Below are 14,502 nucleotides of genomic sequence, written 5' to 3'. Positions count from 1 at the left end.
AGACTGTAAAACATGAACTGTACTAAATATTTGCTTCCCAAGTTTTTCCTGCATCGTTTCTGCCTCCACGTGCAGTTCTGTTAAATCCATCAGCATCATCAGATTCCATGTTTCTTGTGTAACCCTACTCTGCTTGTCTTTACTAATCTTCTCTAAATAACTTTCAGATTTCTTTTACTCTATTCCTGTGTTATCCATTTTCCTAGTACTTAATTCTTCAAAAATATTGTCTTTAGTTTTATTACTTTATCCATATTGGATTACCTGAATACATGAGCTTCCTTTATTGTATTATCGTGATTTATTTTTCCTCTATCTGCTTAAATAACCCAGCGCTCTCAGTTTTTGGGGTGGGGTGGGTTTTTTTGGTGTGTTTTGGTGATGGTGGTGTGTTTTTTGGGGTTTTGTTTGTTTGTTTGTTTGTTTTAAGAAAAATCACCATTATTGGTGGTTTGGTCTTTGGTTTTGTTTTAGGGTGGGGTTTTTTTTAATTCTTAAGACAAGTCATCTTGGAGTTGTTACTCTGAAATTTATGAAATTCAGCATCTCAGCAGTTCCAGCTAGAAATTAATTTTTGTGAGCCATGATGCCGGTGGATCTCTTTATGCAGAAGAAATGCGGCTCCTACAAAAGCAGTGCCCATAGCAAAACCACTACAGTTCAGTACAGTAATTAATCTAGAAGTTAACACCAGATAAACCTTGAGCGGCTTGACTGTTGGTAACAAGACAGTGGAGGGCAAATGGCTGATTGCTAAGTCCTAACCTCACTCCCTAGGTTTCTAGCTTTATTTCTATGCTTCAAAGTTTTCCTGGTATTTGAGTGCAGAAAGAGATTTTTGGACTCATGGGATGTTTTCCGTTTCAGAAGAAAGCAACCCTCTGAACATTTTTTCCATATACAAACTTTGGGAATTTTCTTTTTTAAAATTAAATTGGGAGCTAGTACACCATACTAGCTGGTATGACTTTGGTGTTATTTCAGCAGAGGCAGTAGAACCATGCTCAAAAGCAAGAACTGGCTAGACTGGATGGTATGGCTTGCTTTTTGGTTTAGTATCATTGCAGTGCCTATGGAAAAATCCAGGATAAACTTTAGCCAAAGTCTGTTTCCCTACGGAACCAGCACAGTGTTGGCAGGGGTTAACCCACTTCTACAACACTTTCCCTGATGCATCTCCTTGTTTTAGAGAAAGAAAGAAGCAATCTGTCTGCTTGCTTTCCTTTCTGGGTTTTCCGGTGTTGGTACTAAATGCACAGGTTTGTTGGGACCAAGAACCTTCAGCTGCTTCTGTATGGAGAGCAAGGTTGGACTCTCACGGATGGCTGTAATTAAAAACATTTCCCCCTTGTTCTCCTGCGCCACTACCTGCTAGGAATTATTGAACAAACACTGAAAGTGTCTATAACCAGTCCCTTGAGACATCCAGGCAGTATGTAAAGGAAGAGGGGCACCTGTTACTGGAAACTGTTACGAGTTTACTCTGGAGTGTTTGTTTAATGCTATTTCTTTTGGTGCTTTTTTTGTGATAACTTTGAATATTTTAGGAAATAAACTGTAATGAAACTTCTGGTAAGTCTGCAGCATGGGTAGACATTGCTAAAGCAAGGGATGTTTGATTCCTGTTATTATTTTTAAAGCAAGGAGGCTGTGTTGCCTCTTCTACCTAATAGATGTTAAGGTGAATTTGTTAACTTTTTACATCTGTAATGCCTCACTATAAACACCAGGATTTTTTTCTCTTCTAGCTGCTGAGAGAAGTCTGCTGCATTCTCTCTGGTGTAGCCGCAAGTATGACTTGACTGATTTGCATTCATGGCTCTTGGATGATCTGGTGAACCATGGAGCTCAAAGTATGGGTGGATGGAGTCCAGAGAATTGTGTGTGGGGTCACCGAAGTCACAACATGCCAGGAAGTTGTAATAGCCCTTGCTCAGGCCATTGGTAAGTAACTCTGTCAGTTAGGTGTCTGGGAACTGGGGTGAAACTTTTTTTTATTAAGCTAAACCGAGGGGAGGTGGGGTTGCACTGAATATCAGTAGAGCATGAACATATAATGCACAGTGGGATAACCTTGCAGTGTAAACTTGCAGCCTTTGATTTTTAACCTGCCAGAGAGAGATTAAAAAGAAAGAAAAGAAATGCTTTGAACTCTATAAACTTCCATTCAGTACAAATTTATTCTCTAAATAATAATATGCTGCTGTTTTTCATTGTAAATACAGCCTGGACTAAGGAAGGTGCTAAACTGTCAGTGTTTTGAGTACCAAAGGAATATAAAAGCAGTGCAAAATAATTGGTTGCCTTTCACAAGCTAATGATGTTCATTGAAATTATATGCATTGTAAGTACCCCTAGCTATACTGCGAATAGTATAGATGAACGAAATAGATCCTTCAAGCTCTCCTCTTACTCCTGCAGGCCACATAACTCGGTAGTAATGAAAGCATAACTTGAAGTCTGTTCAGCGTTAGCTATTTGCTGAACAGTTGAGGGGGGGGGTGTGTGGAATCTTTCAGGTTCCACTGCAAGAAGGAACATTCCTTCAGTCTTGTCAGATCTTTCTCAGTGATTGAAAGCATCCTGAATAAGCCTCAACTTCATCCCTTCAGTGCTTCCTATGCTGAATCTTTGCTAAAATTTTATAATTGGCTTTACATACTATTTAAATTTGGGCATTAAAACCTATGTCTTACCTAAAATTAAATTCATAATTTAAGGGCTAGCTTTTGCATTTGTCAGTATTCCAGCAGTTTTGCAAGATTGTATTAGCAGTCTGACTCGATTGCAAAATAATAATTTTCTAATAAAAACCAACTTAGGGCCATGAATGTCAACTAGATAGTCTACCTATAAGCATGAAGTCAATTTCTCTGAATTTCTGTGATGTTTATTTATTTGAATGTGTACTTCTGAACATCATTTCCATATACTTTCATCTGATAGAGTAGAAGACTGGCACTTTTTTTATTTTATATCTTAAGGGGATCGAACACAATGCTAGCATGTGTATACTCTGTCTATATGCATCAAATACCTTTTAAAGTTTCATTTAAAAATTGTAGAAAGTCAGTACGTCTCTAAAATCTTGTATTCAATGGTTAACTGTTAAGTGTGCTTTTACTGTTTGTGTTAGTTGCAGCTTTTCATTTAATGCTAATTGATTTATGAATTGCTTGCTTCCATACTTCATTTTCTGCCTATAGGTTTTTTTAAGATACAATTATGTTAGTACGATTATTTCCTAGTAATGATTAAGTGTAACATATTTAGAAAAAATAAATAAATAAACTGGTTGTGATAGACTTCTGTTCTTTACTTTGCTTTCAATATCTCTTTCATCCTGTTTCCTTTGCCTCCTCCCCCAAAACAAAAAATGTCAGACTCCCAGTTCTAGACAATAATTTAATGTTCTCCCGTGTAATTACTCCTTGTTTTTTCTGTATCCTCAGTTATTAGCCTGAACTCTGAAAAGACTCCATCAGTCTTGGAAACACACACAGTTTTTGTCAACTCAGCAGACTTCCTTTTCTGTAACACGTCATCAGTTCATCTGGGGCATGCGACTCTGGTTCCACGCGGAGATAAATTTCAGTTGCAACCAGAGCCAAATTAAGATAATCCTTTGGAAATTGCTTCCTGAGGCAAATATGCTCTCTAGAAAACACCTAGAGTAACTGCGCTCCAGTTTCTCACTGGGGCTGCTAGGACAATATTAAACACCATATAAATTACACTTGTGTGTCTTTGGCAGATAGGGCTTTCCCAACCCTCCTGTCAGGCCATTCATCAGAAAAGCAACCACATGCCTGCCCCTTTGATTTGGCTATAGGTACCAGCTTACCAGGCATATTTGTCCCTCGAATTTGAATGGGAATCTACTAAAATGTATCCCTCTAGCTCTCACCTGACATTTGGTGGTGGAAAGTAGCCAGTCTTAGTTGGCTTCCTCCTTGGTTGGCTCTGATCTTATTTTCCACTTTGCAGTCTGGCTCCTTCAGCAGTCGCATAGCTTAGCAGGACTCAATATTATTTTGTCTGTCTGTTGGTCTGTCTGCAAAGTTTTTGAGATGCTCCTTTTGTTTCATCGTGTCTTACAGTTTATTGCTAGGTCCTTGACTTAAAAAATACAACACAGACACACAATGCAGTCTTCTTCACTGAGCCTGAAATATGGACTGCAATAGGTGTATTATTTGTGTTGAAGTGCAGTGTCTGGAATATCTGCAAATTAACTTACTTTATAGCTGTATCCACTGAAGAAAGCACAAGCTGAAGATACTTGGATTAAGACATCCATAGTTCAAGAAGCTTCTCATGGACAAACTGAAGGTGCCTCTATTCTAGAGATATGGAAAGTAAAGCTTTACAATGTATTTCGAAAATAGGAAAATCAAAATTATTGTAGAATAGGCTGTGTTTGGAAGGCACCTCTGAACATCTTCTAGTCCAACTCCGCTGCTCAAAGCAGGCACAGCTAGAGCAGGTTGCTCAGGACCAGCTGCAGTCGGGTTTTGAATATGGCCAAGTATGGAGACTCCACCACCTCTCTGGGCCACCTGTTCCGGTGTTCAGTCACCCTTGCAGTAAGAGGTTTTTTTTCCTTATGTTTAAATGGCATTTCTTGTATTTCAAGAAATTTCTTTTGCTGTCACTTGATCAAATGCAGGACCACGTCTCCTGATCTCCCACTGTGATAAGAGCAACAAAAAGGTTTCCATCTATTTACTTTCCAACTCTCCCCTCATGCCATGGAAATTCAGTAATAACTTTCTTCAGGATACAAAAGTATTCTTCCCCCCACCCAGATGTAAAGACAAGGACTTATGTTCTAGGGCTATTTTAGCCAAACAAAAATAGCAAGTCATGCTGGGTTATGCCCCTTTGTAGGAGGTTCTGTCCCATACCCAAAGTGTGGCCTAATCCTTTGGCAGTGGAGTTCTGTCACTTAACTTGCCTGGCTTAACGCTCTTTGACCTATTCTTTACAAATTGGCATCTGCCACTATTCACTCTTTCAGTGGAAAGGCCTGGATGTGTCTCTTCCTTTGAGGTTGTACTCCTGATGGATAACATTTGTGTTACCTGTTCTTGTGCTATGATCTGCTTCCCCTGTTGCCCATCTCTTGATCGTTGAGGAATAGGAACTGATTCTACTCCAAGTTTCTGTACAAATTATGTTTTTTTAACTTCTTGTTTGAGGTTAAAGGGTTTGAATTAAGTCTCAAATAAACATTCTTTAAAACGAAAAGAGACAGTTGTCTCTTTCAGGGATCCCAGCAAAGCTTGTTTTAAAAATACATGTATATATTTTAATGAATGTGAGAGAGAATAATATCAATTGGATGTCATTTTGGATACTGTAATTGATTGTGTCTCTAAATTAGAATGAGTTAGAAATGCCTTAGCTGGAGGGAGGGTCTCTGGAATTCTGTTCAAGACAGGCATAAAACTATCCAGTTACAAGTTTCCAGAGAGTGAAATCACCTCCCACTGGGATCTTGAGGAACACTTGATATTACCTTTTATGAGTTTTATCCAGGGCTGCTTTATTTCTTTTTTTTTTTAACTCAGGCTGCTTGCAAATTACAAAAGAGGAAGATTTGGCCTTATAATACAAATAAGAGAAGTGATCATTTCATAATGAGAAACTAAGCCCTCACCAAAATGTAAAAATATACCACAGCACACAGTTTAAATGCAGAACCATGAGTCTTGTTTTGAAAATATTTTTGCCAGGAGAGATGAGCTAGATTTTATCACATCCATCATTGTCTATTTTTAAAATGTATATTTCACAGCAAATTCTGCCTGTTTTTCTGCTTCTACTAGCTTTCCTGTGCATTCTGTGAAAATCATGCCAGAATGGCTTCATATAAATGTTGCTTGCTCATTTTGATTCCTTTTCTTAATTTGGGCAACTGAAAAACAAGTGAAAAAAAAGTTATTGATACTTTTCAATTGTATGTATGATGAGATAGTTGGTGAATCCAGTCCGGGGTCTGTTTTGCAAAGTCCTACTTAACAGTCGAATGTGTGTGAGCGTAGTGGCTCCTCTCAAACTCATTGTAATACTGAGGGGAAAAACAGATGGTATCCTACAAGAAAGTGAGCTAATCATGGTAGCTGATAGTTTAGGCAAATGTAGTTTTGCTGCGGGAGATTTCTTTTTTTTAAATTGGCTTTTACTTATTTTCCATTCAAATCTAAAAAATAAAAATCTTCCAAAGGAATATGGTGGTGAATAGCGCAGTCACAAATATACTTGCCCGGTTTCTTCAGGAGTGTTCTCCCAGTTCCAGCCCCTGTGAGGATTTTTACTGCACTTATTGTGATTTCTTTTCCCTCTGGAGACTAGAGTGCATCTTCTGTACTCAGAATGACATGTTTGTTTCCTAGAAAGAGAATATTTCAGTCCAGAGACGTGAAGCTTGAATTTCTTACCGAAGTGCACTTCTGTTTTCTGCCCTCCCCATAATTTTCTGTGGCAAATAATTAAAATGGCAGACCTGCTTTAAATAGTGCTGTGGATTTTGGTTTTCTGGCTGTAGCACAATATCAGGAGAATATGAGCAACACTTCACTGAACAAGAAGTACAGCTGTGTCTTTTTAAAATTAAACAAATGCAGCTGTCAATTTTTTTATTGCAGTTGAGTATTTTTCCTCAAAGATAAATGGGGTGTATTTATGAAAATAAAGCACAGATTTGTTCCTGCTGTTTCAAACATGCATTACAGCGTTGTAAGGCTCAGCCAGAGTAGTATCGGGAAAAATGACACCACTTCATTGTTGTGTCTTCTTATGTTCGTCCCTTCCTCCAAATAATTTCTGCTAAAGCAAGTGCCAGAGCTGGCTGTCAGACGCTTTGAGAGAGAGAAAAGAGTCTGGGGTTGAATTGAATCATAGCGCCGAGTCTGAAGAGGATTAGAAAAAGGGAACAAATCTTGTTGTGTACAAACTAAAGTTTTAAAACATTGAAATAATCATGTAGTTTACTGCTAAGAATCACTTAAAATTTGTGTTATTTTTGACCCCAAAATTTCATTCTCTGCTGCTTCAAATAGCAACATTAAGAGGACTAATAAGAAGTACAAGAAAGCTGCACGCTGTGGTGATCCCAGGGTGTGGTCATATAAACTTTCTGGTTCAGAAATCTAGTGACAGTAACCTTGCTGAAAGGCATGGTGCTTGAGTGGGATGATTTGTTGCCCCCTCTAATGATGTGGTATGTCTAGCGTAGCTGTGGCATGTGCACTGAGACCTGGGCTGCTTTATCTGCTTTGCCATGTCTTGCTGTTTGACTGCGGCCAAACTGCTGCTCCGCGTTGTTTTACCTATTTAGGAAATGGGTCTAAAATAAGTGCGGTACCTCGGGGTGCTTAGGCGAAAGGCAGTTAAAAGGATGAAATGACTATAAGTGCTTTGTTTTGTCAGATTATGATAAACTCTTGTATACACTTTTTTTGAGCGAAAGGATAATAGTAATAAACTAAGACTTCAGTCCTGATAAAGACGCATAATCACGTTGTGAGCACAGCTGGACCTAGTGAACTAAGCAGACCGCTCTCACTGTCGTTAGACCTGGGCCTGTATATCTCTGTGGGCATGTTTTCCTGGGGCTGGACCCCTCCTCTGATTTTCATTGTTTTCTATGGTATGCATACATGTGTGTGCAAAATACAGCATGAGTTAAGAAATCTGAGTAACGCAAGCTCTAACCTCTATTTTAAAGGGTTTTTTACTCTTAATCTTTCTTGGGTATTTAATGAGTTCTCAGGTTGCTAGAATGCTATTTTTTTAAATTGCTACGGATGTTAACTTAAGTATCACGTAATGAATGAAATGTCAGCTTCATATTTCAAAGATACTGAGTTCAAATCATACTGGGTTTATTAAAATTGCCAGCAATTACTTTTCTATCAGTGCTGTTAAAGATTCAGGAGTTACTGCTGTCACCCCTTTGGTAAGGCAGAGTATTTTGTCCCATGTTTCACATGTTAAGAGTTCTTACAAGATTTTACCCATGTAAAATTATTTTTCTTTTGTATTGCCTTGTTAAGGAAGACGGCATCCAGTTGCCTAGGGCTAGAGGGCTATCTCTGGGAAACCAAGGTGGTCAGAAAGCTGTATCCAGGCTGGGGAGCAGGTACATTTGTCAGTGGCCCCCTGGGGCAGTCTGGTTTGGCTTGAGCATGTGTTGGAATACCTGGCTTTACCTCCATGGAAACCTGCACGCAGACAGGCAACAGTATGTATATTCTCACTATGCACTGTTGTGAGTTTGGCGCGCTAATTCAGATTTAGCTCAAGAGCAAGACTAGTACAGCTTCCTTTTTAGTTTGGCTGTCTTAAAACTTGCGTGTAAGACAGAGGTTGCGTTTTCTTTTTTCAGACTCTGTCCAGAGTGCCACCTTGCAGGGAAGGTCTTTGGCACAGCTGCTGTGCAGCAGCAGAGGTGGTGGGGTCCCTGAGAAAAATGGGAGCTAGGAGTATGCCTGCCAGAGAGCAACTCCCCTGGCACCAAGAGCATCCTGGCAGTCTCGGGGAAAGAGGAGAAACTGGGAGCAAGACCGCATGATTAGGGAAGTGATTAGGGAAGTGATCGTGCCCCTGTACTCGGCACTGGTGAGGCCACACCTCGAATACTGTGTTCAGTTTTGGGCCCCTCACTACAAGAAGGATGTTGAGATGTTGGAGCGTGTCCAGAGAAGGGCAACGAGGCTGGTGAGGGGTCTGGAGAACAAGTCTGATGAGGAGCGGCTGAGGGAACTGGGGTTGTTTAGCCTGGAGAAAAGGAGGCTGAGGGGAGACCTCATTGCTCTCTACAACTACCTGAAAGGAGGCTGTAGCGAGGTGGGTGTTGGTCTCTTCTCCCAAGTAACTGGCGAAAGGACGAGAGGAAATGGCCTCAAGTTGCGCCAGGGGAGGTTTAGATTGGATGTGAGGAAAAATGTCTTTACTGAAAGAGTGGTTAAGCATTGGAACAGGCTGCCCAGGGAAGTGGTTGAGTCACCATCCCTGGAGGTATTTAAAAGACGGGTAGATGAGGCACTTAGGGACATGGTTTAGTGGGCATGGTGGTGTTGGGTTGACAGTTGGACTCGATGATCTTGGAGGTGTCTTCCAACCTTAATGATTCTATGATTCTATTCTATGATTCTCTATGACCTCTAGTGACAAAGGCCTGCTCTTGCCCACCCTAGCCCCTTCCCTAGGGAAGGAGAGGGACCTCAATGTTTAAGACTGCTCATCTAGCCACCTTTCCCAGAAATAGTATGAGACTAGGGCAATGACTCACCTGCTTCCATCGACTCACTGCTGTAGGTCCTGGCTGTGAAGCATGGGAGACACTTAGTGAAAGACGGATCTTACTTGGTGCTTGAAATAAACTTTTGTAGCCTGACTGGAAAGATAAGGCACAGATATGTTTTTACATGGTGTATCGTGCTACCTGCATACAAAAAAAATGTAGTGCCTGTCCCTGAAATGCTTTGCATGTAGAGGGTGATGCACTTTTGGGAGGGAGAAAACAGATGAATCATTTCTGTCCTGAAAAACAGTATTGGTGACCTGAGGTTACAGTCCTGCCAAAAGTGTTGCATGAGAAACACTGCTACTGCAACTTCCCTTTGGAATTTCATTTTGACTTTTGGCAGCAGCAACAGTCACTCTTGTCTACTGTGTCAGCTGCAAATACTAAAGCATATAGAGAAGCTTAAAGTGACTAATAGTTATATGGGTCCTACTACCTTCATGGAGTGTAGTTTAAAAGTCCGCCTCTTGAGAGTCTAAAAAAAATGTTCAATTACCTTGTTCCTATATTTCATTAGTTTAATCACCGTTCATTGTAATGGAATCTGTGTTTAAATTACCAAATTACATCAATCCCAAACTAAGACTGCAGTCGTTGGGCACATGACATGGGCACTTGGGTCCAGAGCTTGCTGTTTCGCTGTACAGCAGAGCAGCGGCTGATCCAGGATATTGGCTGTAGTTAGCTCTTTAATGTCTCATTGATCAAGCGATAACCAGTGGGATTAGAGCCGGGTTCAATCCACTCGTGACAGCTAGTTGCAGGCTATCAGAACATCGGTGTTCTAGAGCCCATATATTTCCTTTTTTCATGTCTTTCTCACTTTTAAAATAAAAGATTGTTTTGAAGATGTTCCTGTATTAATAGAACCTGTGATAAGTTTGTATGCTTAGGTAGCTGTAGGTGTAAACTTAACCTGTTAACCTTGTGTCGTGGTTTAACCCCAGCCGGCAACTGAGCACCACACAGCCGCTCGCTCACTCCCCCCATCCCAGTGGGATGGGGGAGAGAATCAGAAGAGCAAAAGTGAGAAAACTCATGGTTGAGATAAAGACAGTTTAATAATTGAAATAAAATAAAGTAAAATAGTGACAATAATAATAATAACAATAATAATAGAAGAATATACAAAACAAGTGATGCAGAATGCAATTGCTCACCACCCGCCAACCGATGCCCAGCCAGTCCCCGAGCAGCGCTCACCGCCCCCTGGCCAACCCCCCCCGGTTTATGTACTGAGCACGACATCACATGGTATGGAATGTCCCTTTGGCCAGTCTGGGTCAGCTGTCCTGGCTGTGCCCCCTCCCAGCTTCTTGTGCACCTCCTCGCTGGCAGAGTGTGGGAAGCTGAAAAGTCCTTGACTTCGTATAAGCACTGCTTAGCAACAACTAAAACATCGGTGTGTTATCACATCATTCTCATGCTAAATCCAAAACACAGGACTACATCAGCTACTAGGAAGAAAATTAACTCTATCCCAGCAGAAACCAGGACACCTTGACACTGGCCCTTTGTGCAGATGCAGTGTGCTTTATATATGTAAATATATACCTGCTTCTGTTATAGCTTGTCATTCGCTGTCTTGCGAAACAGATACAAATTCTTGGTGATTGTTTTGAGGTGGTAGTATCATATGGTCCGTGTGGGGGACCATTATATGGTTAGTGGGTCAGCACAGAATGTTAATGAGAAGTAGCTACGCAGTGAATGGGGTGTAGAGGCTCTGTGCTTCTCTCCAGCCCCTGAATTGCTGTTTTCTGAAGAGGGAACCATAGAACAGCACTGCTGGTGCTTGTTTGGGGCTGTCTGGGCTGTTTTCTCTAGCATTCTCATTGGTGCAAGGCTTTGATGGAAATATTTAAAAGAAAAAAAAGAAGAAAAGATAGGTCTAATGTGTTCTAAAAAAAAGTTTGTTTTCAGAAGTTGTAAGGGATCCACTAACAAGGCGCATACCCATTGTGAACATCGGTACAATAACTAAAGCTGTGCTTTGGCAGCTCCTTGAATTGGCTACTTAACTGCTCATCTAACTTTACCTGGAAATGCTTCATAAATCTGTATGAGATTCAATGTGTTAAATATACAATTGGGAAAAACACAGTATGGTTTAATCAATGTCATACACTGCTGATGTGGGGCATGTTACGTGATGCAACAGTAGCTAATTTTTAAAATGATAAGGTTTGCATGAATGAGGAAGGACTGGGTTCTGCCAGGTGCTGTATAAGCACAGACAATCTCTATTTCAGAAAGCTTATGGACAACGTACGAGACAAGGCAGCAGCATGCAGGCGTTGAACTGTTGTTTGTCAGCAACCCAAGCAACCTGCTTTCTCCTTGTCAATGGTAACACATGAAATGAGCAGTTTGTTCTAAGGATGCCTGTGTTCTGAAATATTCTGTCATTAGTTTTGAATTAACTCATTCACCCTTTCATTTGTGAATTAATCCCTTCTAACGCAAGCAAACACCATAGTTGTGGTTGTCCAGGTATTGTTAATCCGTGTCATACATAGCCTGAATACAGTAAACCTAGGTAATGATCTCGGATAAGGACAGCTTTGTTTTAGACTAGTACTGCACTCTGGGTGTGGTTGCTGAACTGTATTAAGTATTACTTCTACAAAACACTTTATGTGGGTCTGGAGTGCTGAGTTCATTATTTAGGACTGCACGTTGATTTGGACCCCTAAGCTAAGATAGAAGTAGTTCTTGGCGAGTGCCTCACTTAATTTCTTAATTCACTTTTGGTCGAGATTGTTAGCTTTATTCCCCTCCCCCATTTTCTTTTTTTTGCCTCTTGTTATATTTCTTTTAAGTAGTGCATTTAATAGCAAAGTGAATAGAAATTGCATGCTGATCACTCCCCTAGTGGTGCGTACTCTTGTTTACAATTTCAAGACTTCTTTGAACTTGGCTGTTTCTGACAGAACAAGAACATTAGTAGCACTACCATGATTACAAGCTGAAAGCTTTTCAGATTAGCAAAATAGAGTGGTAAAATGCAACCTTTGTCCTGGGTTCTGTGGTATATTTTTTACTTCATTTTTCTTCTCCAGGATTTTATTGTTAGTATGCTACGGCAAACAGGACTAGGTTTATTTTTCCTATAATAACACTAATGCCTACTACAAACTATAAATCTTCATGGATCAATGAACAATATTGTGGGTTGGCAAAAATCTCTGACTTTGTATCTTGGCGTAGTAAACTTGTTTTTGAAGTACTTTATTATAATAAACTTTAAATCTGTTTCTGAGAGTGTTAGCCAAGCATGTTGGTACGCTGATAGATTCCCCCCTCCCCTTTCTTTTCCCCCCCCCCAGTGCTTACCTCAAGCCTTTTATTTATAGGCATTTGGGGGGGTGGATTGCTGTTCCCATGCTGCTTGCCTTGTTTTGCTGACTTCTATCAGTCAAATCTTCATGTACTCTTTGAGCTCTCACTCCTAACTTGGAAGTGAACACGGACTTTTTGGTCTCTTAACTTGGCCGGCGAACTGCCGCTAGTATGACCCAGCAGCCAAAGCAGCCTGTTTTCTAGGCGGTGCCTGTACAGCTGATTTTTTTGTTGTTGTTCTTTGCATCAAGAGCTAATTGTGAGAAAGTGAGATCAGAGGAACCATTTCCAACACAGTAGCTATATCCCGGGTAGCTCTTTATAAGGCTGGTCTGACAATATCAGATTTGGGGGGGGGGGCGCGCATAGTGTGTTAATCACCACAGTAGAGTTTGTCTCCTACAAATTTGAGGTGGGGAGTCTGTGCGAGTGTTGTGGTTGGAGGCCGGAGGCAGATCTCCAGCCTGAGATTAAGATATTTTTGTTCCTTTGGGAAAAGTGCAGTGGTTGGGCGGGTGGCGTAAGGAAAGAAAATGCATCAAATGGGTTACTGCTGATAACTACCTTTATGCCAAGTCCCCCACTCCATAGTTGCATATATGACAGATATGTTAGGCGTTAATGTGCCGAAATAAATCCTCATTTGAATGATGATCTATCATGGAAATGGATATACATAACTCATTAAAATAGCTAACGATGTTTTTAAGGTTAATGGCAACTGTGGAGCTGTTCAGAAATTCATCAGGATCACATGCTTTAAAAGCAGTTGGTCTTTCACATCTTTTTGTAAACAATGTTGTGGCTTTTAAGTGAAGTCTCTTTCATGGTAAGGGAAACTTCTACATTTGGAGAATGCTGTATCTCAGAGTAGTAAGAGTGTTTAGAAAAAACTAAAAATAGTGGAAAACCTCAAATGCTGTGTTTTTGTAGCATTTGAAGCATCCTATAAGGGGTCTCAGAGGAAAAAGACTGCTAAGCTGAATTGAAGTATGTTTGGTAGCAGCACAAATGGAGCTGTAGAGGCAAGTTGTATTTCCCCCTACCCTAAAAGTAAACCATATTGCATTCATTGTACAGCTAGTTGTCAATATAGAGGTCAGAAAACATCACGACAAGTTACTAAAGGATTCGAACTTCTTCCTGAGGGCTGTGTACCCCAGGGGGCACTTGTGAGCTGCTGTTAACAGATGGGGAGTCTGTGCAGGGAGCCCAAGTTGCTCGTCTCCGATTCAGGCAGCCTCTGCCGCTCTCGTCCCTGTGTTCTGTGCCGTGAAGGTTTGTCACATCGGCAGCGCTGCCGCAGGCCATGTCAGCAGGCATAATGCTGCTGTGGCCGTGAGCCGGCTTTACCCGGTGTCTCGGCTAACTAGGGGGGGACGGACAAGATGGTGAACTAAGGCTTAGTCAGTCATTAGCCGTTGCCTCTCTGATCGATGATACAATTTAAAAGCAAATACATCGTCTCCAAATTTTGATCTTTCTATGTGGCTGTGTACAAGTTGCGGAACTCTTTCTATTCTTGGGGTTTTTTTCTCTGGAGATGTATATTTGATGTATTTCTTCGCTAGATACCAGCATCGCTAGGTCACTTGCTTTAATTTCGTTGACTTCAAGTCTTCAAATCCAAAGCCGCGGAGTTGTGCAGTGTAAATCGGTCTCGCTTGTGCAGTTGCTGCTGTATGCGGAGAGGAGAGGATTGTCCTGAGATAATTTACATTTGAGATAGGTAACGGGTAGGCACTGTGCTCGGCTCGGTAGATGCAGGAGCACGCATTACCGTAGCGCGAGAGGAAGGCGCCAAGAATCGCGCTGCCCCCTCTGCGGGAGGGACGGGGCCGCCCTCC

The 14,502-nt window shown here is 41.0% G+C and overlaps 1 protein-coding gene across 1 annotated transcript in view; it reads left to right on the top strand.

Moving 5' to 3' along the window:
- RASSF8 (Ras association (RalGDS/AF-6) domain family (N-terminal) member 8) overlaps window positions 1-14,502 on the top strand; it is a 52,467-nt gene that overhangs the window by 26,602 nt on the left and 11,363 nt on the right. Inside the window, exons 2-3 of the mRNA XM_009333005.1 lie at window positions 1,749-1,944; window positions 3,453-3,571. Of these exons, the coding sequence (XP_009331280.1) occupies window positions 1,842-1,944; window positions 3,453-3,571 (222 nt within the window). The 5' untranslated portion in view covers window positions 1,749-1,841. The remainder of the gene's footprint in view (window positions 1-1,748; window positions 1,945-3,452; window positions 3,572-14,502) is intronic.

Source organism: Pygoscelis adeliae, unplaced genomic scaffold (assembly GCF_000699105.1).
Source record: "Pygoscelis adeliae isolate BGI_AS28 unplaced genomic scaffold, ASM69910v1 Scaffold38, whole genome shotgun sequence".
NCBI lineage: Eukaryota > Metazoa > Chordata > Aves > Sphenisciformes > Spheniscidae > Pygoscelis > Pygoscelis adeliae.
The sequence above is the reverse complement of the archived record's forward strand: the minus strand, read 5'-3'. Positions and strand labels throughout refer to the sequence as shown.